The sequence below is a fragment of the Doryrhamphus excisus genome, linkage group LG10, assembly GCF_037039965.1.
Source record: "Doryrhamphus excisus strain RoL-2023G ecotype Guam linkage group LG10, RoL_Dexc_Guam_v1.1, whole genome shotgun sequence".
NCBI classification, from domain to species: Eukaryota; Metazoa; Chordata; class Actinopteri; order Syngnathiformes; family Syngnathidae; genus Doryrhamphus; species Doryrhamphus excisus.
The window spans coordinates 17,782,786-17,807,786 of NC_136366.1; the positions used below are offsets into that span (position 1 = coordinate 17,782,786).

General features: G+C 43.2%; 1 protein-coding gene across 1 annotated transcript; it reads left to right on the plus strand.

The window, feature by feature from the left end:
• Positions 1-280: 280 nt before the first annotated feature.
• On the plus strand, positions 281-18,564 carry LOC144901173 (ras-GEF domain-containing family member 1B-B-like). Its single transcript, XM_078794358.1, has 17 exons — positions 281-347; positions 1,402-1,520; positions 10,820-10,946; positions 10,995-11,092; positions 11,867-11,973; positions 12,121-12,265; positions 15,633-15,722; positions 15,803-15,922; positions 15,997-16,134; positions 16,725-16,907; positions 17,061-17,123; positions 17,257-17,334; positions 17,437-17,539; positions 17,702-17,781; positions 17,866-18,057; positions 18,216-18,339; positions 18,491-18,564. The coding sequence occupies exons 1-17, from the start codon at positions 281-283 to the stop codon at positions 18,562-18,564; spliced, it is 1,908 nt and encodes a 635-aa protein (XP_078650484.1).
• Positions 18,565-25,001: the final 6,437 nt, after the last annotated feature.

The window sequence follows — 25,001 nt, forward strand, 5'->3', positions numbered from 1 at the left end:
CATCCGATTGACGTTATTTTATCTTTATTTTTTTACAATAAATACACAAAACTGTGTTACAACTGGAACTTTATGCAATTAGACAATTAGAAAATCGCACTTACCATCGCAATGATGCAGTTCAACGACGTTAGAAAGTATCCTGTCGATGTATTTTTTCACAAAAAATCCAGACAAAACAAATCAATCTTCAAACAGGTTGTTCGTGATGCTGTCAGATCCCTTGGGTGTTTACCCTCCTGATATTTCAAGCACAGTAAACTTGAGCTCTGGAGGCCCGATGAACCTGACCAATCAGGGCCAGGTGAAAATTCTCACGTGGGATCAAGGGGACCAATCGCAGCAGAGTACGTCAACTGTTCAGTTGCTGCCATCCATCCATCCATCCATCCATCCATTTCTATACCCTGTAAAAAAAATAAAAAATAAAAAATGATGACTATAATTATTTGAATTATTATCTAGTTATCTATCAATCAAATGGTTGTTTGTGTACATGTTTAAACTTTAACATTATCTAATAGCATTATAGAGGAGAAATAACCCATATATTAATGGGAATTTCTTTTACAAATATTTCTACATTAAATAATTCATTAAAACTACAGGCGGCACAATTTTAATGATAAATTATGAATTGATTTAAATCACAAAGAACTAAAACAGAAGGTGGTTTTAAGAAGTGTTAAAACAAAATGTAGCAGTTGTCATGCAATGATATGAATGTCATTGCTAATATTTGATCAATGTAGACATTTACTTGTCCTGATCCCCTTGCCCTGCTGCGATTGGTCCGCTTGGTACAACGTGGTCCCACTTCTGCGCTATGATTGGTCAGGTTTACAGGGCCTCTGGAAGTCAAGTGGCGGGTTGCTTGCTAGCAACGGATAACCTGCTGAAATCACTTTTGTGTGGCTCCTGAGTGACAGAAGTAAAAAAAAAATAGACCGTTTTAATTTCTGACGGTTCACCGAACTTAATTCAGCTATATCACTCGAAAGGTCGGTGTGATTTGAAAAATTGTTCTGTTAAATAACGTCCCAGTTTTAACTTCCGATACAGTTTTACATATTTGTCGTTAAGTGTACTTAACGTCGCTCAGGTGGAAAGTGCATCGAACGAACGGCTGTGTAACGGCTAATGGAACGTTTGTATACTGTAAGAAATAAAACCCCTAAAACATGAGCTGAGATTTCATATGTGTTGAATTAGCGTGTGTGTTTATTGTGGGGTTTTTTTTGCAGGTGATCATTCCAGTTACGAAGAAATCCCTTGAGGAAATGATCCATCACTTGGATTTCTTCCCTGATGTGAGTTCCAAGCAGTCATTGTTTTGTTTTTTTATGCACTTGCAGTCTCACTTGTCTTCAGCATCCTGTTCTGTGTCTTTCACATCATCAGAGGTCAGACATCTTCAACTTCCTGTTGAGTTCACGCCACTTCTTGCAGCCGTACGAGCTAATGACACCAGTTTGTCACCTGTGCTTGGAGCAGCAGCTCTGGAGATCATCTGCTATCAGGTAGGTGGATTATAAACACACACACACGCATAATATTGCTGACATGTTGACACTTTTGTGTGCAAACATTTTTAAACACATCTTCACCAATTAAACATTTCACCTTCATGCTAATCTTCGATTGCAAACATTGATTTTTTTGTGCCCAATAGATGGTACTAACATACCTCTTTCTATCCACTAGATGGCACTAACTGCTGTCATTTGGCATACACTACATGACAGCTGCCATGCTGGATTCAATCCACTAGATGGCACATTTATCTCTGTTCGGCCCATTAGACTGCACTGATACTTTTTATTTTGAGAAGGTACTGACATGCCTCTCCACTGTTGGCAAAGTCATTATCACACAATTTCTGTCCACTAGATGGCACTAACACGTCTCATTTGGTCCACTACATGGTGCAGATGCTTCTTTTGGTCAGCTAATGGCACTGAAAAAGTCACTTTCTATTCATATGATATATTTCTTCCCTTCCTTTTTGTCACTAGTACTCATTGCGATACATACAGGAGATGCCCCATCGTTTTATGAAACGCCAGTCAACACTCATCCAATATGAAAAGGAATTCACTGGATTTTCTACGCTGAAAAAGTCCTGGAATATAAAGACAGGAGAAGATTGTCATTCCTTTCTTCTGTCTTCCCATGAAAGACATCTTCTTCCTGGATGAAAGCTGTGCTAGCAGGCTTCCAAATGGACACATTAACCTTGAGGTTGGTCCACAATTAAACACACACACACATTGACTTAGTGACACATTAAGAAATAAATGAGTAATCACAATGCTATGATGTAACAATGCCACCTTGTGGATGTGTATAGCACACAATTGCTTGTGTACAGTTGTCCCTCATTTATAACGTAGAATTGGTTCCAGACCAACAATAAATTAATTTCTATGATAATGTTAATAAATGGATAGACCATAGAAAAACATGTTTATGACTTTCTAAATATGTTATTTAAACATCATTGGAGACCTGTTGACATGAAATAACACCTCAATAGTCACCTAACCAGTTAGCCTTGAATTTATTTGTTCTTAACTTAACTTCATGCAGTGTTAAAGGGGACCTATTATGCTTGGCCCTTTGTATTGTATAGAGTGATGAAAAATTATTATAACATATTGAAAACTTTATTTAAGCTGTCTATTGTCTTGTATTTGGGTGAACCATGTAAACATGTATTATAGTTAATATTTTAAGGTATGAACATTTGTATGAATCAGTTGTCTGTACATTTAATCAAAATTGGATCAACCCAATCAATATGATGATATGCTAAGAAGTTCTCTATGTATTTATATATATAAATATAAGTAGTATGGACTTTCGCCAAGGCTGCCCTTTGTCACCGATTCTGTTCATAATTTTCATGGACAGAATTTCTAGGCGCAGCCAAGGTGTTGAGGGAGTCCAGTTCGGGGGCCTTAGAATCTCATCTCTGCTATTTGCAGATGATGTGGTTCTTATGGCTTCTTCGGGCTGCGACCTTCAGCGTTTACTGGGACGGTTTGCATCTGAGTGTGAAGCTTCTGGGATGAGACTTGGTACCTCCAAATCAGAGGCCATGGTTCTCAGTCGGAAAAGGGTGGAGGGCTCCCTCCGGGTTGGGAATGAGGTCCTGCCCCAGGTGGAGGAGTTTAAGTATCTCGGGGTCTGGGTGGCGTGTGAGGATGGGGAGCATGCTCCTCGGAGTGGGGCCTGCTGGGGGGGCGGTGCTCTTCCGGGCGTTTGGGTGTCTGCTGCCACTGGTCCTATGCTCTGCTGCATCGCTGTCCCTGTCTTTGCCCATCCCCAGTCTTGCCTTATGGCTCGTCGGGGATGGTTCTCCGGTACGTGGGTGGAGCCCTGCTGGTTCTGGGGGGGGGGTTGGCCCTCCCGGTGGATGGTGGGGTCTGTTGGTGGCCTTGCGCTGGTCTTTACTCCTCGGCTCTGGTGCTTGGCCTCCCCATGACTTGGAGCTATGGCTCTCCCTCACGGGGGTGAGCTGCCCGGCGGGTGTCGTCCGGCGCGGTGGAGCGCCTCACCACTCGCCTGCTCGCCCCCTCCGCTTGCTCATGTGCGGGCCTCCTCCCCTCACCCGCTCCTTTGTCTGCCACACTGCCGTAGCCCTGATGCCGTGGTCGAGGGGAGTCTGGAGGTGCTATGCCTTGGCGGTCCGTACCTCCCTGGGCTCGGGGCCTGGTTGTGGGTCTGGGACCCCTGGGTCCCCCGCCCTGTGATGCCCCGGACACCCCACCCGGGGACGTCCACAGTGTGTGCTTGCGTGTGTGTGTATTGAGTGGATGGGGTGTGCGCGTGTGTCTGAGATTATTTTATGTATTTATTGTTTTAAATACTTAGATAAATAATGATTAGTTTTATTATAATTATATATATATATATATATAGCGGGGGGGGCTCTGCGGGGGTCTGGCGCAGGGCGTTCCATCTCTACCGCCCGGTCCTCCATGGGGCAGTGTGCCCGGGCCCCTTCTGTCCTGGCCGGGGCGGTCCTATGTCGGTGGTCAGGCCTGGGGTAACCTGGGGCGGGCCGGGTTCTGCTTACTGGGGGTGTGTGGGGGGCGGGGGGCGGCGCCTCCGGCCGTGGACGGACTCCCTTCCGGCTGGCGGGGGCGCCCCTGTGCCCACGGGTGTGTGGCCTTCGATGCCCTTCTGCCCTAGTGGGGTATGGTCTCCCGCTGGTCTCGGGGGTGCGGCTCTCCTCCGGCCTGCTGGCGCCCTGTTGCCGGTTGGGATTGCTCCTCCATGGCCTCTTGCTGGTCTCTTCGGGGAGTTGCTTCAGGGGCGGGTCTTGGGGAGTCGGCCCTGGCTTTGCCCACACCCACGGGGCCGGAGGATCTCTGGCGGTGGGGGCTTGACCTGGCTGCGCGGGACGGGGTTTGCTGGGTGGTAGAAGGCAGTCTCTCTCCTTTTGTCATTCTCAGTGACAATTACACATTCACACACTCGCATTCACATACACAACACACCTCCATATGGACACTCACAGCACATGGGTGCTTCTCTATACAATCTACCATCTTATCCCTGATGTTTATATAGTATTTGTATGCTATTATTACAGTAATAATGATGTCAAGCAGGGAGATTTTAATTACTGTAACCGTATGGCTGTAATTGTGTTTACTATCATGGGTCATGTCTTCATTGTTACTATTGCTACTGGTAAGTTGGACTGTTTCATTTCACTGATGTCATCTCCATTGTGACCCTTAGCCATCATTGACATTTAACTGTTCTGTTTGTCACTGTTGTTGTTATGGGAATTCTTGTTGCTGCTGTTTTTGTCTTTCCCTCTACTGACCCCCCCCCCACCCCACCTTTCTCTTCTTCTTTTCTGTTCTTCTTCTTGCTCCGGTCCAGTCGCTCCAAATGGCATAACAAAAACATCAAATAACGGCAAATAAAATTTCATGGTACAGGGAAGTTGTAGCCAACACCTTTCCTGACACAGAGCAAATCTGTCTAGCATGTAAGGGCATTTAGATCAACAATACTATCTGCCCCAATGGCTGGATGGGACAAAAAAAAAAAAAAAAGGGACCTTAGACCTTCCAAGGCCTTGGTGAGACTCCCGTCTGCTGCTGTGTTGTTCGGAATGAACGTGCAGCACTGATCACCAAAAATGGCGCATACTCCGCCCTTCTCCGCCAGGAGCATGTCAACAGCAACAGCAAAGTTTTGGAAAGCCATGAGGGAGGTAGCTGACAGTTGTTCATGGATGGCGGAGAACCCTCTTTCAGTGTTGTTTCCTAATTTCTGCACGTTATAGTGGATGTAGTTGATTTGTCTACATTTTTGTTAATTGTGCACCACCAGCAAATCGATGATTCGAAACCTGCTGCTATCTGGTTGACTAATTTGTATTCATCAAGGACTCCTCTCGGAACTCCAATACTGTCTATGTAGGTGGGATCATTTTTATCCCACCCTGACACTGATCTCTTTGATTCTGGGTTTGAATGTTATGTCTACCATCTCTATTGATTGACACTCAGTGTCATTCAATCTTCCTAATTTGATTCCAACACCTGTTCTGTTTATGCATGAGAAGTTTCCTACAGCTACCTTTTTAGAAAATACTGGTTTTTGTTTTTCAGTGGAAGAGGATAGACCTTATCCCATTGTGAACAATTTTTTTTTTCTTTCTTATGCAATGGTTTTATTCATTACTTCGATCAAACAATCTATTCCCATAGTTGAAGGCACTACTTGTAACAGTGGTCTGGCTCCCATACATACTACACAATCTTCTTGATTTGACTTTTTTGCTGCCTGTTCCACTAGCAGCAGCCAGTTATTACTTTGTTGTGAGATGCCCGTAGTGACCTGAAACCAATCATCTGTATTTCGAATTACGGCTATTTTAACTCCAGCGTGACGTGTGTAGTTATTTGTGATTGGCAGTTCAACAGGGGTCATAGTTTGATTTTTGCAAATAATTATAGGAAAGTAGGGATCTGCCCCAGAAGAGTAGGCCCATAAAAGGAAACCCCAACACGAGGTATTTAAAGTAGTGCCCAATGGTTGGTCATATGGGTTGAGCTTAGCTGAGCTAAAAGCAAACGTCATACTTAATATGGCCCCATGTTTCTTTAACATAACTTTATTATGGAAATGCCTGGCTTCTAATGTGGTACCAGGTGTCCAGTAATCACCTTCCTGTGTGGTAATCAATGTGTCCCAACTTAAATCTAACACGTGTCCAGTAACATACCACCAATAACTAGCATATGTCTCCCCTGACACCTGATGTCTATTTAAAAATCCTTTCAACGATGATATGGGTATTTGGTAGTCGAATTTGGGGCTATGGTCATACATATGGAGTTGTTGTATGCCCACCTAATTATCCAAGGTGTTTGTTCGATCTGTGTTTGTGATCGGTTAGGGTCCCCACCCTTCTTTTCTGCATGTTAAGATTTTTATTTTTATTTTATTATTTTATTATTTTATTTTTCATTTTTTTTCTTTCTACTTTTATTTTTATGCGTCTGAGTGATCATCTTACCTGCAGGCTTGCAACCCCTCCTAATAACACAACAGAGTTGTGGACAATCTTCACCGGTTTGAGACGACTGCAAACTAGAATTACAGCCCCCTTTGTAGCCGGACTTCCTCTGAAGGTCGTTGAGGAGCTACAAATCTACAGCAGATACCACAATGCTATTATCATGACGCAAATAGGTACAGTTAGGGTAAATACTAAGATGGAGATGGATAATTTAGTCATAGTTTATCACTGTAATTTTTTTCTGGAATACCATAGCGTGGAATTATGTCTTTGCATAGAGCTTTAGCTACTGTTAGTGCATCTGGATGTTTTGTAGGAAACAGTTCTATCCATTTTTAAAATTAGTCTATTATCACTAAACAGAATTTTTTGCCTTCACTGTTGTTGAGTTCAATGAAGTCCATGTGTATTTCTTGAAATAAGTATTGTGGTTCTTTTGTGGCCGAGGTCGCAAGCTGCCCTGGGCATTGTGTTTTGCACACGCTAAACACGCTCTACAAAAATTTTTTGAATAAGAATTAAATCCCTACGTAGTAAAGTGGGTGTTAATAGCACACTATTGTGCCACAGCACATCCCTCCTGTTGAGACATGTGTAAAACCATGGCTCAAAATAGCGTCCCACTTATGCAAAAAAAAATTTTTTTTTATCCAAGATTGTTTTATTATTTGTCGACATATTAACATTTTTGTCCAGGATTGCTTTATTCCTTAGCCAGTGGTCAATTTCTTGCTTTGGACTCTGTTGTTACATGTCTGCCAGGATCTCAAAGTGTACTTGTAATAATTTTTTTTTTTCTGCGTTAAGATGGTTCAGTTCTTTTAGTGACGCTTGTTTTACCATTTTATCAGCAAACATATTTCCTAAAGATATTGGATCCGAATTATTAGTATGTGCCGTGCATTTACATACAGCAATTTGTTTTGGTAATTGTACTGCTTCTAGTAAGGTTGTTAATAATCCTGCATGAGTTACTGGTTTTTCCGTTGATGTTATCATACCTCTGTTTTGCCAATATTGTGCAAAGATATTTACTGTTGAATATACATATTGGCTATCAGTATAATTTGTCACCTTTTGACCTTTCATTAATTTGCATGCTTCTGTAAGCGCTATGACTGCATAGCCTGTTATTGTTTTTCCCAAATAATTTTTCCTTTGAGGAAGCATCTACAAAATCACCCCTTTTTGTTAGTGTCTGATCTAATAAGTCTGGTCTACACTTTGCAGTTTGTGTTGTTAGCTCATAACAATCACGTGGTTGGCCTTCCTCAGGGAATGGTAGAAGGGTAGCTGGGTTGAGCGTGGTGCATCGCTCAAGTGTTAAATGTGGTTTAGCTTCATTTAAGATTGCTTGTTTTCTGTCTGTTAGAATGGTTCGCCCTTGTCCTGTCAACTGATGGCCTAAATACTTCACTGATTGCTTACAAAATTGTAGTTTGTCTTTACTCACTTTATGGCCTTCTTTCGCTAATTGATGCAATAAGGCTATTGTGTCTTCCTATAGCATGACTTCCTATCTGGTGACGCTAGTAGGATGTCATCTACATATAATAGTTTCTGGCTTCCATTTGGGGGTTCAAACGTGGACATACTGGCCATCATTGCTTGTGAATAAATTGTCGGGCTTTCACAATATTCTTTTGGTAAGCGTGTGTACGTATATATATATATATATTTTTTTTTTTCTTTTTACTGCAAATGTAAATGCGAACCTGAACTTTCTTTCTCTATTTGAATGGAGAAGAATGCCTGATGTCTACTACGGTGAACCATGTGACATCTGTTGGTAAAGTATTTAACAATGTGTGTGGGTCAGGCACACAAGGTGCTCTCGCCACCACAGTTTGATTTACAACTTGTCCTATATCATTCTCCATCCCACAGAGAGTGGCACTTTTTTTTTTTCACTGGGAAAATAGGGATGTTACATGGTGGGTTATAGCATTCTACTAAGACTTGAGTTTTTAACAAATCTTCTATTGCTGGTTTTATTCCTTCATATGAATTTAGTTTTATCAGGTGTACTTGTACTTATACTACTGGTTCATCATTTGGTTCTGGTTGTATTTGTTAAGACAAGCCTGCTGAATATCGCTTTTGGATTTAGCGAATTCAGCAGCGTGTGTGGATCTGCAACACACAGAGATCTTTGGATTACTGCGTTGTTTACTGCTATTAAGTCCTGAACCATCCTCCACCCTGTTGATGGAGGTGCCTTTTTCACAGGAAATATTGGTGTGTTTACTGGGGAGTCAGCACATTCTATTAGTACACCTGCCTTCTTTAGATCTTCAATCACTGGCTCTATTCCTGCCATTGCATCTGGTTTTAGAGGGTATTGTTTTATCCTGGGACGATGCTCTGTTTTGGGTCTAATTATGACAGGTGCTGCTCCTTTCGCTAATCCTACGTCTGTCATTTGAGGTGTACACTGCGGGGGTTGCTCTCCTAATTCTTCATTTGGTGCTGATGCTCCCACTGGCTGTTCCAATTGTTGCCTCAACACGTTGTAAGGACCTGAATATTCATTATCATCCTATAGAGTTTAACTAGTCTGTTTCAACTAGGGGAGTCTACCCTCCACGGAATTTAACTGTCTGACCTGATAGAGTCTAGAATTGTCAGGGTTTGTTACACTTCTATTTTACTTTTTTCTCAGCCCAGAGGACTCCGCCATCCTATGTAGAGTTTAACTAGTTCTTTTAAACTAGGGGAGTCTACTCCTCCACGGAATTTAACTGTCTGACCTGCAGGGTTTGTCTCTTCTTCTTCTATTTTACTCTTTCTCTTCTATTTTACTTTTTCTCACTTTCATTTCTTTTAAACAAAATTTGTACTCACAGTCTCTGCGTCTCTGGATTTCCTTCAACCTTCGGATCCCAGCCCGCAAGAGAGGGACCAGTCCCGGAAAGGGTCTGAATGCTGTGGCCACAGTCTTGCAGGACCAATTAAAATGTCAGGTTTAAAAATCCCGATGCTTGTAAAAAACACTGCCTGTACAAAGGAAGACACAGAGAGGTGAGTTTCTTTTTACTTGCAAGGAGAGATGATGGAGACTGCAAAGTTACAATCCTCCTACCAACTCTGAAACACCCTCCATTCTCCTCGCTATTTATTGAATCAGAAAACGCCCTAGTTACACATGGTTTCACCTGCTAAGGGAAGGGGGGTCTAACTATTCCAGTTGAAACCGGTTCTTTTGCACAACATGTTATCCATAGTGTGTGGGTATCTCCTCTTTGGCATGTGATCTTCCGGAGACACTCACACACACTCTTTGAGGTCACATCTACGTACTTCTGACCCGTGCAGCTACGTCATCTCGAGAGTGTGATAAAACTATCTGCTGAGAGAATGTTCTGTCACGTTCTGTTTTCTCTAATCATGATATACACCAAAATGTACAAGCGACACAACATTAATCTTACTTTTGCCCCGTGAGTGATATGAAATGCTTGTAGTAGGTCATAAGAAAATAGGTCATAAGAATATAGTAAAAATAGGTCATAAGAATATAGTAAAAATAGAATAACTTTATGTACAATTCTTCCAACAGGCGGGTTTCTTCTTTGTTGAGAAAAAAGACAAATCCCTTCGGCCATGCATAGACTACAGAGGCCTTAACGACATCTCCATAAAGAACCAGTATCCCCTGCCCCTCATTGCCACCGCCACTGAGCTCCTGAAGGAGCTAAGATTTTCACCAAGCTGGATTTGCGTAATGCCTATCATCTTGTCAGGGTACGAGAGGGGGACGAATGGAAATCAGCCTTCAACACCCCAACCGGACATTATGAGTACTTGGTGATGCCCTTTGGACTGACCAATGCCCCAGCAGTGTTTCAGGGCCTTGTCAACGACGTTTTGAGGGACATGTTGAATATTTTTGTGTTTGTGTATCTTGATGACATTCTTATTTTTTCTTGTGATGAACCTACCCATGTGCAGCATGTCAGGAAGGTGCTGCAAAGGCTCCTTGACAACCACCTATTTGTGAAGGCAGAAAAATGTGACTTAGGAAAAAATGTGTTCTTAGGGTTTATTCTGTCCGAGGGGGAGGTGAGGATGGACCCGGGAAAAGTCTCGGCGGTGGCAGAGTGGCCCACTCCCAAGTCTCGTAAAGATGTTCAAAGATTTCTGGGATTTGCTAATTTTTATCGTAAATATATCAGAAATTTTAGCTCGGTAGCCTCTCCTCTCCATGCCCTCACCTCTCCGCACAAACCATTTCACTGGACTTCTGAGTGTGAGAAAGCTTTTGTGAAGCTTAAGGAGAGCTTCACCACAGCCCCGGTGCTGGCCATCCCTGATCCCCATCTGCAGTTCGTGGTTGAAGTAGATGCATCAGATATTGGAGTCGGAGCCGTCCTGTCCCAGATCGGTACAAAAGACGGTAAACTGCATCCATGTGCCTTTCTGTCTAAAAAATTGTCTTCGGCAGAGTGCAATTACGACATTGGGGATCGCGAGTTATTGGCAGTCAAGACGGCTCTTGAAGAATGGAGACACTGGCTGGAGGGGTCTACGCTGCCGTTCCAGGTATGGACTGACCACAAAAATTTGGAATATCTCAAATCCGCCAAAAGATTAAATTCTCGACAGGCTAGGTGGTCATTGTTCTTCAGCCGTTTCAATTTTACCTTGTCATACCGTCCGGGTTCCAAGAACACCAAGCCGGATACTTTGTCCCGTATTTTTTTTCCTTCGGAAAAGGAACCTGAGGAAGTCGCAACCATCCTACCTAACTCGTGTTTTGTCTCAGCCTTGCAGTGGGTAATAGAAGACAAGGTTAGGGAGGCAGGACTTGAAGTGCCTCGGCCCCCGAACTGCCCTCCAGATAAATTATTTGTTGTGGAAGCCATGAGGGGTCCGGTGATTCATTGGGCTCACACCAATAAGACCTCCTGTCACCCTGGGGTTAAAAAGACCATATTCGTAACCCAGCAACGCTTTTGGTGGCCCAACATGGCAAAGGATGTTTCAGAGTATGTCTCTGCCTGTCCTGTTTGTGCTGCGAACAAATCTTCATCACAGAAACCTGTGGGAGAACTCAGGCCCTTGTCTATTCCCCACCGACCCTGGACCCATATCTCGTTGGACTTTGTTTGTGGATTGCCCCCGTCAGAGGAGAAGACAGTGGTACTCACCGTCGTGGACAGATTTTCCAAGATGTCATGTTTCTTTCCTTTTGTTAAAGTTCCCTCAGCCAAAGAAACGGCCGAGGCACTGATGAACAATATATTTTTCCTTTTTGGTTTCCCTCAGGACATAGTGTCCGATCGTGGTCCTCAATTTATCTCTTTGTTTTGGAAGGAATTTTGCGGCTTGCTGGGATCCACAGTCAGTCTCTCATCTGGATTTCACCCCCAGTCGAATGGACAGGCAGAAAGGATCAACCAGGTGCTTGAGACAAAGTTGAGGTGCCTTGCCTCTCAAAACCCCTCCTCTTGGGCTAAACAACTCTTGTGGGTGGAATTGGCCCACAATACTTTGCCTAGTGCATCCACCGGTATGTCTCCGCATCATGTGGTATTTGGTCACCAACCCTCCTTGTTCCCCTCTCTCAGCAAGGATTCCGTGGTTCCCTCCGCCTTGGCCTTGGTGGGCCGCATCAAGAGAGTTTGGCAGAGGGCCCGCAAGAACCTTCAAAGGCAGTCTGATATTTACAAGGTGGCGGCGGACCGTAAAAAAATTCCTGCCCCTGCCTATACGGTGGGCCATAACGTTTGGCTGTCCTCCAAGACCCTTCCCCTGAGAGTGGAGTCTAAGAAGCTTGCTCCTAGGTTCGTCGGCCCATTTCCAATTTCCAAAGTTATTAATCCTGTCTCAGTCCGTCTGAAACTACCTAGGTCCATGCGAACCCACCCATCCTTTCATGTGAGCCAGATAAAGCCTGCGAAAACCAGCACCCTGGTCCCACCAGCCAGCCACCCACCACCCGCCCGAATCATGGATGGAGGTCCGGTTTACACAGTCAGGAAACTGCTGGCTGCTCGACGGCGGGGTCGAGGTTGGCAGTATCTCGTCGACTGGGAGGGATATGGACCTGAGGAACGCCAATGGGTACCCTCCCGGTTCATTTTGGATCCCTCCCTCATCAAAGACTTTCATGTAGCTCACCCTGAGGTTCCTGGGCCGTCAGGAGCCGGCCATTGAGGGAGGGGTTCTGTCATGCCTGCCATTGCCTACCCCGCCTTCTCCTTGGAGACCCCGCCTCCTGCCTGATTGTGCTCAGGTGTCCCTCATCACCCAATTTCCGGCTGCTATATATTGCCTCTGATTCCTCCTGTCTGGTGCAAGTTCGTTGTACTCTCATGTCTCGCTCTAGCATTCCTTGTCATCGCCTCGCCTGGTTCTCGACCCTCGCCTGCCTTTCGACCTCTCCTACTGCCTGCCACTCTTGGATACCTTTGCCTTATTGGACTGACTTCGTGTGTACCGACCCTCACCCGCGTGTAGAACCTTACCTCGTGCAGTGCCTGCCAATTCTGCCTTTGGGTCCTCCTTCCCACGTCCTGCCTTGACAAAATGAAGTTTTTTAGATAGATAGATAGATAGATAGATAGACTCCCTTTATTGTCATTGCACAAAAACACAGTAGTGAAATTGCCAACGAAATGTCGTTGCCTGGCTCCCATATAATAACAGACACAAAAGAAGATAAGTAATAATGAACAATAATAATAATAATAATAATGTGGAGAATATATAGATAGAATAGACACCAAATATGAACAACATAATGTAAAGTGCAGTGTGAACAGTAAATTGCCCAAATAATTTAAATAATTTAAATAAATAATAATAATGTAAGTAAAGGTAGAGGGGCTTATTTGGCATTGAGCAGTCTGATGGCCAGGGGGAAGTAGCTGTCTTTCAATATGTTATAATAAATTTTCATCACTCTATACAATACAAAGGGCCAAGCATAATAGGTCCCCTTTAACACTGCATGAAGTTAAGTTAAGAACAAATAAATTCAAGGCTAACTGGTTAGGTGACTATTGAGGTGTTATGTCATGTCAACAGGTCTCCAATGATGTTTAAATAACATATTTAGAAAGTCATAAACATGTTTTTCTATGGTCTATCCATTTATTAACATTATCATAGAAATTAATTTATTGTTGGTCTGGAACCAATTCTACGTTATAAATGAGGGACAACTGTGGTGGCATTGTTACATCATAGTATTGTGATTACTCATTTATTTCCTAATGTGTCACTAAGTCAATGTGTGTGTGTGTTTAATTGTGGACCAACCTCAAGGTTAATGTGTCCATTTGGAAGCCTGCTAGCACAGCTTTCTCAACAGGAAGTTGAAGATGTCTGACATCTGATGATGTGAAGGTCACAGAACAGGATGCTGAAGACAAGTGAGATTGCAAGTGCATAAAAAAAAACAAAACAATGACTGCTTGGAACTCACATCAGGGAAGAAATCCAAGTGATTTCTTCGTAACTGGAATGATCACCTGCAAAAAAAACCCCACAATAAACACACACTTTAATTCAACACATATGAAATCTCAGCTCATAATCAAGAAAATGACTACTAATAATAAGAATTTCAAAGTTTTAGGGGTTTTATTTCTTACAGTACACTAACGTTCCATTAGCCGTTACACAGCCGGTCGTTCGATGCACTTTCCACCTGAGCGACGTTAAGTACACTTAACGACAAATATGTAAAACTGTATCGGAAGTTAAAACTGGGACGTTATTTAACAGAACAATTTTTTCAAATCACACCGACCTTTCGAGTGATATAGCTGAATTAAGTTCGGTGAACCGTCCGAAATTAAAACGGTCTATTTTTTTTTTACTTCTGTCACTCACGAGCCACACAAAAGTGATTTCAGCAGGTTATCCGTTGCTAGCAAGCAACCCGCCACTTGACTTCCAGAGGCCCTGTAAACCTGACCAATCATAGCGCAGAAGTGGGACCACGTTGTACCAAGCGGACCAATCGCAGCAGGGCAAGGGGATCAGGACAAGTAAATGTCTACATTGATCAAATATTAGCAATGACATTCATAGCATTGCATGACAACTGCTACATTTTGTTTTAACACTTCTTAAAACCACCTTCTTTTTTAGTTCTTCGTGATTTTAAATCAATTCATAATTTATCATTAAAATTGTGCCGCCTGTAGTTTTAATGAATTATTTAATGTAGAAATATTTCTAAAAGAAATTCCCATGAATATATGGGTTATTTCTCCTCTATAATGCTATTAGATAATGTTAAAGTTTAAACATGTACACAAACAACCATTTGATTGATAGATAACTAGATAATAATTCAAATAATTACAGTCATCATTTTTTATTTTTTATTTTTTACAGGGTATAGAAATGGATGGATGGATGGATGGATGGATGGGTGGCAGCAACTGAACAGTTGACGTACTCTGCTGCGATTGGTCCCCTTGATCCCACGTGAGACTTTTCACCTGGCCCTGATTGGTCAGGTTTATCGGGCCTCCAGAAATCAAGTTTACTGTGCTTGAAATATCAGGAGGGTAAACACCCAAGGGATCTGACAGCATCACGAACAACCTGCTTGAAGATTGATTTGTTTTGTCTGGATTTTTTGTGAAAAAATACATCGACAGGATACTTTCTAACGTCGTTGAACTGCATCATTGCGATGGTAAGTGCGATTTTCTAATTGTCTAATTGCATAAAGTTCCAGTTGTAACACAGTTTTGTGTATTTATTGTAAAAAAATAAAGATGAAATAACGTCAATCGGATGGAAAGTACATCGAACGAACAATTAATAAATAATTTTCATCTAACGGCTAACGGAACGTTGAGCTGCATCATTGGACAGGTACGCTGGAAAAAATAAAACGCACGGCTTAAAAGAAATACATCGTAAAACAATTTGCTGATATTAGATGTTCTGCTTTGTTGGTTAGTTTTGTTAATTTTTACAGGCTGGTAACGTGTGATTTGTGTGTAGTAACGTGTTCATTATAATATGAAATATAACGACTAACTTGCACTTGTTTACTTACACGTTGACCTCGAGAATGAAAATAATATTTTGTTGTTTATTGTCTTGTTTGCAGGTGAACATGTTCAATTACAGGCAAATGGCAAACAATTTGGTTTCAGCATCTCTTGAGGCGCTGATCCAACACATGGATTACTACCCTGATGTGAGTTCCATCTTTCTGTCAATGCACTTGTCAGCCTCACTTGTCCTCACCATCCCCTTCTGTGTCCTTCACATCATTAGAAGCCGTACGCCTTCAACTTCCTGTTGACTTCACGTCTCTTCCTGCAGCCCTATGATCTAATGACACGAGTTTGCCACTTGTGTTTGGAGCAGGGCTCTGGAGATGACCTGCTAGATCAGGTCTGTAGATTACAACTGACAACAAGTTGTAATAACTGACAAGGTATTTATGCTTACATTTGATGTTTCTTCAGATACGTCTCTACGAAGAGGCGAAGAAGCTGGTGCAGCTGATGACTGAGTGGACTGAGGCCTTTCCACACGACTTCAGCGATGAGCGGATGATGCGTTCTCTCAGAGATATAACACATCATGTAGCTGGCGTGGACGAGGTTAGTGTCACATTTCCTCCGTACATCAAACACTAGATCAGTGTTTCTCCACCTTTCCTGAGCCACCTTTTTTTTGGGGGGGGGGGGGGGAATCTTGGGGCACATCACTAACCGAAAATGTTACAAAATGTCGCCACGACCTCTCACGTGCATCACTAGTCTATTGTAGGAACTATGCAATCTGCTTCGTGTTCCCACACGGACGAATATTACATTGCTCGGGCAGTCGTTACACCACGGACACTAGACAATTGCATAATATTTGCAGAAAATTATTAATAAATGTTAATTTCATTAAAAAAAAGTGATAATTCCTCACTAGTGCACCACGGCACAGTGGTTGAAAATTACCACACTAGATGACACTAACTATATTATATACTATATTATAGAGCTGTAAATCCCCATTCAATTCCATTGGACTGCACTGATGCTACTTTTTGTTCTGTCCACTAGAGGGCGCTAAACTCATTTTGTTCACTAGATGGTGCATATGCGTCTTTTGGTCAGCTAATGGCACTGACACACAGTTCACTCGTCATCACTTTCTATTCATATGATATATTTTTTCCCTTTCTTTTTGTCACTAGTACTCACTACGAGACATACAGCAGGCGACTGACCGTCTTATGAAACGCAAGTCAACATTCGCTGTGCTAAACTCCATGCTAGCCGAGCATCCTGCCTCACCGGAACCGGAAGAAAGAAGCGGCATACTGAGCATGTGCGATGACCCCATCATCTTCGCCCAGCAGCTCACACACATTGAAATAGTAAGCACTTACTTGGGACTCCATAGTATGATATTGTACACTAACCACACCTTTAGTCATATAGTAAATATGTGGTTGTGGTGTACAAATACAACTTTGAAAGATTTTTCTTCATCACCATTTAACTTTTATTGCTGATTCTTTTTCTTCCAGGACAGGATGAGTTTGATCGGGCCAGAGGAGTTCACCCAATCATTTGCAGTGAAGAACCCTCAGGTAGATGTGCAGTGACAGTTATTATGTCTGTGTGTGCCTGGACTTAAAACATTACATGACCAATTTTCCCTTCTTACTGACTTACAGGTGTTTGTGTGTTGGTCTTTTTTGTCTCTCATGTGCATGTTTTCAGTGTCAGGGCAGCAACCTTGAGGCTTATGTGAGGTGGTTCAACAGACTGAGCTCCCTTGTGGCTACTGAGATCTGTATGGTATGTTCACTGGTGTTTGCATTTAGTCAGCTTGTAAAGATTTCATGGCGCTCCATACGGTTGTTTAGGAGTCTGTGACTTATTCGTGTTCTGACATTGCAGCCGACCAAGAAGAAACACAGAGATGGAGTGGTCAAGTTCTTCATCGATGTGGCTCAGCAGTGTTTGGATATTGGAAACTTCAACTCCCTAATGGCCATCATTGGTGAGTATTTTTTTACCATGAACTCTGCTGCCTTTTGTTCCAGCTTTTGAGTTTTTCTTTTTTCTTTTTCTAGACCGGATAGTGAAGTATTGTTGTCTTACAAAAAAAGGAAAGATGGACTCTTTTTGTGTGTGTCACTAAATCTGTGATTCTACCTTTCAGCGGGGATGAACATGAACTGTATTTCCAAGCTGAAAAAGACCTGGAATAAAGACAACACTCACAGGTTTAAAACCTTAGAGGTGAGAAAAATCACATGACCAAATACTAAATACCATCATGGAGGACACAGTACACTATCATTGCCTTATTCTTGGTTGTCTCAGAACCTGATGGACCCATCTTATAACTTCAAGAACTATCGCACTGCGCTCCATGACGCCACTGAGATGTCCAACACTGCTGACAGCACCCAGGAGAAGATTGTCATTCCTTTCTTCTGTCTTCTCATGAAGGACATCTTCTTCCTGGATGAAAGCTGTGCTAGCAGGCTTCCTAATGGACACATCAACCTCGAGGTTGGTACACAAACACACACCTCAGTTTTCATCATTAATCTGTACTTTAACCAAATAAACCACACAAATGTAATAAATAAAATATGGATGAGTATAGTGTATGTAAGTGTAGGTAGCTATGATTAGATTTGACTCAAATGTGTTTTCTTTTTTTTCAGAAACTGGAGGATATTACAAAGCCGATCAGCCAGTTTCTGCTCTGGCGTCAGGCCAAATGCCCATTCCACAGAGATGAGACAATCCTTCAGTTTCTCATCACCATGCCGATCATCACCGAAGACGGTAAATCAACCCGCTGTTATATCTTGTCTTGTTTTATACTTTATCATGTACATTATATGGATAAAAAGGACTGCATGTGGATTAGGGATGAATGTATTATTTTTTTACGAGACAATTAGTTAAAGTTATGTGTGGTGTTTTGTTTCTGCAGAGCTCCATCTGATCTCTGAAGGCATCGTGAAGGACAGCCGTCCATCTTTTTGGGGGTTCCTCACACAAAAATAAAAAAAAAAGAAAAAACAATAAACCATTCAAAACCATTCTTATATTCCTTTCTTTCTCTGAAGATCCTCTGTCCCATCAGTCCAGCATCATTCAGGATGCTCACTCACTTTTGTTCTGCTCAGCCATTGGGGCAGATAATTTTATTCATCTAAATGCTTTGGGGATGAGACTCTGAGGCCATGGTTTCAGTCCAAAAGGTCTTACTCAAACCAAAACGGATGCTAACCAATTGGATTTTTCTCATAAGAAATCATTCATTCATTCATTCATTTTCTACCGCTTATCCTCACCAGGGTGCTGGAGCCTATCCCAGCTGTCTTCGGGTGAGAGGCGGGGTACACCCTGGACTGGTCACCAACCAATCACAGGGCACATATAGACAAACAACCATTCACACTCACATTCATACCTATGGACAATTTGGAGTCGCCAATTAACCTAGCATGTTTTTGGAATGTGGGAGGAAACCGGAGTACCCGGAGAAAACCCACGCATGCACGGGGAGAACATGCAAACTCCACACAGAGATGGCCGAGGGTGGAATTGAACTCGGGTCTCCTAGCTGTGAGGTGCTAACCATTTGTCCGCCGTGCAACATTATTAGAACCCTCTAAATATTAAATAACACCTATAGCGACTTCATCCAAAAGAGTCGCTGAGAGGCTGAAGCCGGGCCTTTCCTTTGTCTGACGCGCCACACATAAAAAATCTCAGAGATACAAAAAATGAGTTCAACCTTTTATTAAAGAAAATTAAAGATCAACTTATGATACCGTGCACAAACTCATAATCAAAGTAATCACAGAGATTAAATGAATTAGCAGTCGACAAAAAATACGGCAACCCTGCTCACCCTCTCTCTGTCTCTCTCTGGCCACACAGGTGAACAGGTGCCTTTATTAACGAAACGTCACCGCTCATAACCATTTGACCTACTTCCCGTGTCCACGTGATCACAACGAATCTAAATAATATCATAAACAATAACAAACACCACTATTCAAGTTTAAACTATCATGCACCTACAAAGAATCAATCCAAATTCATTCATGGCTCCTACATTCCAGCCCCTAATTATTAGGTTCACACATAATAATTACCCATATTCATATCAATAGGAGACATGTAACAATTAAAAGCTTCATATTTAGAGTCCATAATACATATATTGTCTTCTGTCTTTCTTCTTGAATCCAAAGTCTGTGAAGTCAATAATCAGGCTCAATCAAAAGATTTTAGCCATCATTCTGTGGCAAGTCTTCAGCTTCCTGTAGTAGGCAGATCTTCGTAATTGGACGATCCAAGCAACTGCCCTTTGTTTTGATCCGCACCTGCCGCACTAATCCTCTTCTATCTGGAAAGGTTTGAAGAACTTTTCCCATAACCCAGGAATTTCGAGGTGCTGTGTTGTCCACAATAAGCACTATATCTCCAGGGACAATGTTGCGCTTCACTCTGGACCATCTCTGACGCTCCTGCAGTTGTGGTAAGTATTCTTTAATCCACCTTTTCCAGAATAAATCTGACATGTATTGCACCTGCCTCCATCGCCTGCGAGCGTAGAGGTCAGCTGCCTGGCAGTCTCCTGGTGGTAAAGATGGTAAAGTCTTCAGCAGCAACAGGTGATTTGGCGTCAAGGCCTCCAGATCATTCGGATCTGTAGATGCCTTGGTAATCGGCCTGCTGTTAACGATGGACTCCACTTCACAAAGAACCGTGTGAAGGCCCTCTTCATCCAGATTTTGCACGTTCAGAGTAGAATTTAGGACTTTCCTCACAGACCGGATTAACCTCTCCCAAGATCCTCCATGATGTGAGCCAGCGGGGGGGTTAAAGGTCCATTTTATTCCTTTCTGAAGAAGTGCATTGTTAATCTGTGACTGATTCCATTGTTCAATAGCTGTTCTCAACTCACGCTCTGCTCCAATGAAGTTTGTCCCATTGTCCGAGCACAGTTCCTGGACTTGACCTCGTCTTGCTATAAAGCGTCTGAGTGCATTTATGAAGGAGTCTGTGTCCAATGAAGATGCTACTTCGATGTGAATTGCCCGTATGGCCAAACAGGTAAAAATAACACCATACCTCTTTACAACACTCCTTCTACTCTTCACTTCAAACGGTCAAAATAGTCAACTCCAACACGAGTAAAAGGCGGCTCATCTGGAGTCACTCTTTCAGCAGGTATATCTGCCATCTGCTGGGACACTGGCTGAGCATTCAGTCTCCGACAGATGACACACTTAGACAGAGCTCTCCTTATGGCTGTACTAGCCCCAGTGATCCAATACTTCTCCCGCAGTTTGGCTAGCATGTGGTTACGGTCACCATGTCCCACTTCCTGGTGAATATGCCTTAGAATAATGTCTGAGATATGGAAATCTTTAGCCAATATGATGGGATGTTTAGCCTCTGCAGGCATAGAAGACCTGCTCAGTCGACCGCCAACTCTCAGAACACCATCTTCGACCAGTGGGCAGAGTTTATAAATATGGCTATGGCCCATAACACTTTTGCCTTTTTGGAGCCTGGAGAATTCCTCTGGAAACTTCTTCCTTTCCATCCATGATTTCCATCTCGGCCTTCTCCAGCTCCTCCACTGTCAGACAACTTGAACGATTCTCCTCTTTAAAAACATCCATATTCTTCTTCAAAGAACATTCCTTGTGTATCACATCCAAATCAGACTGGGCACGCTCGGTGGTCAACTGTTTCCTTTTCTGACAGCAAGCCAAAAGCCAGTTCTTGAATCTCAACATCCAAGCTACGGACCTTTTCAGACCAGTCCAAGATGAGAAATAACTGATCATGCGAACCAAAGCATCATCCTCCTTGCTGGCCTGTACAGCATTCACTGCAACAGCTTTCTTGACCTCAGGGTCATCTGATGGAAGCTGTTGAACATCCTCAGGATTAACAGGCCACGAACACTCAGGTTGATGGAGAAAAGGTGGACCTGACACCCATGTTAGATTTTTGAGGAATGCATCCACTTTCAAGCCTCTCGAGGCCACATCTGCTGGATTACTTGCAGTGTCTACGTACCTCCATTGAGAAGACAGTGAAACTTTGAGAATCTCCGAGACCTTGTTGGCAACAAAAACTTTGAACCTGGAAGTCTCATTCTTGATATATTTGAGTACAGATGCACTGTCTGTCCAAAACACGGAATCCTGTAGATCCAAATGTAGCTCTTTCCTCCACAGGACATCAATACGGCTCGCCATAGTGGCAGCGATTAGCTCCATACGAGGGATGGTAACAGACTTAAGTGGAGCCACCCTTGCCTTTCCCATGACAAAAGCACTGTGTACCTGAGAGTCTTTGTTACGTGACAGCAGGTAAGTCACTACCCCGTAGCCATCCTCACTTGCATCACAGAAATGGTGCAGCTGTGCTGTGGTCGTCTCTCCAAAGTTTAGTGGTTTCAGGCATCTCGTGACGTTAAAACCCTCTAGACGGCACAGTTCCTGTAGCCACGTTGTCCATTCTTTGACAACTGGTTCAGGTATGATGTCATCCCAGCCAAGTGATCTCCTGCACAGATCTCTCAAGATTTTCTTTGCCAATAATACTACAGGGCTCAGGATTCCAAGAGGATCATAGATGGAGCTGACAGTTGAGAGAATTCCCCTCCTGGTGAGTGGTCTGTCCTTAACAATGATCTTAAACTTAAAGGTGTCCGACTGAATACACCATTCCACACCCAGCACTCTCTCCACTGGTAGCTGATCCTGATCCAGGTCCAAGTCTGTAATGTCTGTTGCTCGGTGGCTTTCAGGTATTGCAACCATAACCTCACATCTGTTGCTTATCCATTTCCTAAGCTTAAACCCACCCTTTGCACAGATGGAGACAAGGTCATGATGGAGAGATACAGCTTCCTCCTCTGAAGTCACCGACACCAGACAATCGTCAACATAGAAGCAATGTAGGACCTTATCAATCACTTCTTGGCTGAACTGTTCCTTATTATCTTCTGCACATTTCCTGAGAGCGAAATTGGCGCAGCTGGGAGACGAAGTTGCCCCGAAGAGATGCACCATCATCCTGAAGTCACTGAGTTCTTGATTTAAATCCCCATCAGGCCACCAGAGAAACCTCAACAAATCTGCGTCTTCAGCTGGTACCCTTACCTGGTGAAACATGGACTCAATATCTGCCATGATCACCACTGGTTCTTTCCGGAACCTGGTCACCACTCCGATCAATGAACTGGTCAGGTCCGGTCCTTGCAGGAGCTCAGCATTAAGAGATGTTCCTTGGAAACTCGCTCCACAGTCGAAAACGACTCTGATTTTCCTCTTCTTCGGATGATAGACACCATGATGGGGGATATACCAAACCTTGCCATCACAGCGGTCCAACTCCTCTTCAGGCACCTTTTCGGCATAACCTTTGGCAACCAGATCATTCATGAAGGCTGTATATTCTGCGTGGAATGATGAGTCCTTCAAAAGCCTCCTCTTCAGGTATTTTGCACGTTGCTCAACAATTATTCTATTATTTGGCATGTTGAGTTCCTCATTCCTTAATGGTAATCTGATCTGGTAATGGCCATTCACTTGCTTTGCTGAGTTTCTCACCAAATCCATAAACTTCTGATCCTCTCTTGACATTCCAGGTTGCTCATCAATACTACATTCAGGGAAATCCACTTTGAACTGCTGCTGCCAAAGTTCATCCAAATTTACAACTGACACTCTGTTCACAGATAACTCTGGCTGCTCACAATCCATCGCTTCCTCGCTTTCTCCACTTAGAGGTCCATTCACAGTCCAGCCCAGCATTGTCCTAATTGCATAGGGCCCACCATTGACGCTATGAATGACTTGCAATGGTTCCAAAGCCTTGGGAACATTTGTCCCAATCAGCAGCTCAATCCCTGCCTCCACTTCAGGCAACTGGACATGTTTCAAATGTGGCCATTTCTGAAGATCCCTCTGTCTTGGAATGTTCCCACTGTGGACGGGCATACACTCCTGTGTGAAAGTTTTGGGCAGATCACAGAAATTATCGCAGTTTAGACCAGCCACCTCCAGTCCTGACACAATATGGCTGCTCACTACCCTTTCTTGGCCCATGGTCCGCAAGAGAATACGTGCCTTCTTTCCTGTGAGGCCCAGCTTGTGCAGTAGTGCCTCTGTGCAGAATACTGCTGTGCTTCCCTGATCCAAGAAAGCATAAGTTCTAATAATCTTGCTGCCCTTCTTCGACTTAACTTGTACGGGGACTATGGGAAGTTTACACTCATGATCACCAGCCCCAGTGAGACCACTTGACACCAGGGTGCTGTCCGCAGCTTTCTCTGATTTCCCTTCGGCTTGATCAGAGTCCTTTGACTTTGCCTTTGGAATATGAAGAACATTTGGATGTAAAAGACCACACTTTGCACAAGAAATCCGTTTTCTGCAATCCTTGCTAATGTGTCCTATACACAAGCAGCCAAAACAGACACCTTTTTCTCGTAAGAAGCCTATCTTCTCCTTGTGGGGTCTTTTCTCCAACTGGGGACACAAATCCAATATGTGTCCTCCTCCACAACAAAGACACATCCTCCTTGCAGCTTGAAATTGTTCCTTCTCTTTGGTTCTAGAATGTTGTTTTCTACAGGAGCTACCGTGGTGGCGAAGCTGGTTCCTTTCATTCCAGAACGAGACTGTTGCTTGAATTTGCTTACACCTTTATTTATTGTCGCTGGGGGAGCATCATATATATTTCCAAACACTGGATCAGTCAAGATCTTCACTTGTCTCTCAATAAAATTGGTGATGTCATTGAACGTTTGTCTCTGATTGCGCCTCTCCTGCAGCTCACAGGCTACGGTTCTCCACTTGTCTCTGAATTTGTAAGGCAACTTCCTTATAATGGAGAGCATATTGGCGGGCAGATCTAACTCATGCAAATATCCCACCCCTGCCATGGCGTTAGAACAGCCTCTGAGGAAAAGACTGTAGTCCTGGAGAGCCTTTGCATCCTCCATTTTGATGGAAGGCCATGAAAGAGCCCTTTCCATATATGCTGCGGCTACTTTCTGCTCATTCCCAAAATGCTCCCTCAATAGAGCTTTGGCCTTGACGTAGCCCCTCTCTGGGTTAAAATGCTGGCAGCTTCTAACCAGTTCCTTAGGGTGACCTCTAGTGTATTGCTCCAGGAAATAGAGTCTATCACTGTAACTCTGAGTGTTTCGTTCCACACCATTCTCAAAAGCTTTAGTAAACGCTTGATATTTTAATGGATCACCATCAAAAATTGGGATCTCTCTCTTTGGCAATGATGACAGGCATTGCTGTTGTATCAAAAGCGTAGTTATTTCATTTTGCTTCCTCATAATTCCTAGCATATTGTTTTGATCCTCATTTTTTGATTCAAATGCTGCACTCCATAAATCTTCGTTTCGAGTTTGGGTGGTTCACTGAACGTTGTTTGGGTTCATTAAG

Bases quoted from the DNA above. Each gene is read 5' to 3' on its own strand.
- LOC144901173 (XM_078794358.1), top strand. From the start codon at position 281: ATGAACCTGACCAATCAGGGCCAGGTGAAAATTCTCACGTGGGATCAA. The intron at 1,521-10,819 runs GTAGGTGGATTA...GCTTTTGTGAAG, and splicing joins TGGAGATCATCTGCTATCAG to CTTAAGGAGAGCTTCACCAC. The intron at 17,782-17,865 runs GTGAGAAAAATC...TGGTTGTCTCAG, and splicing joins ACAGGTTTAAAACCTTAGAG to AACCTGATGGACCCATCTTA.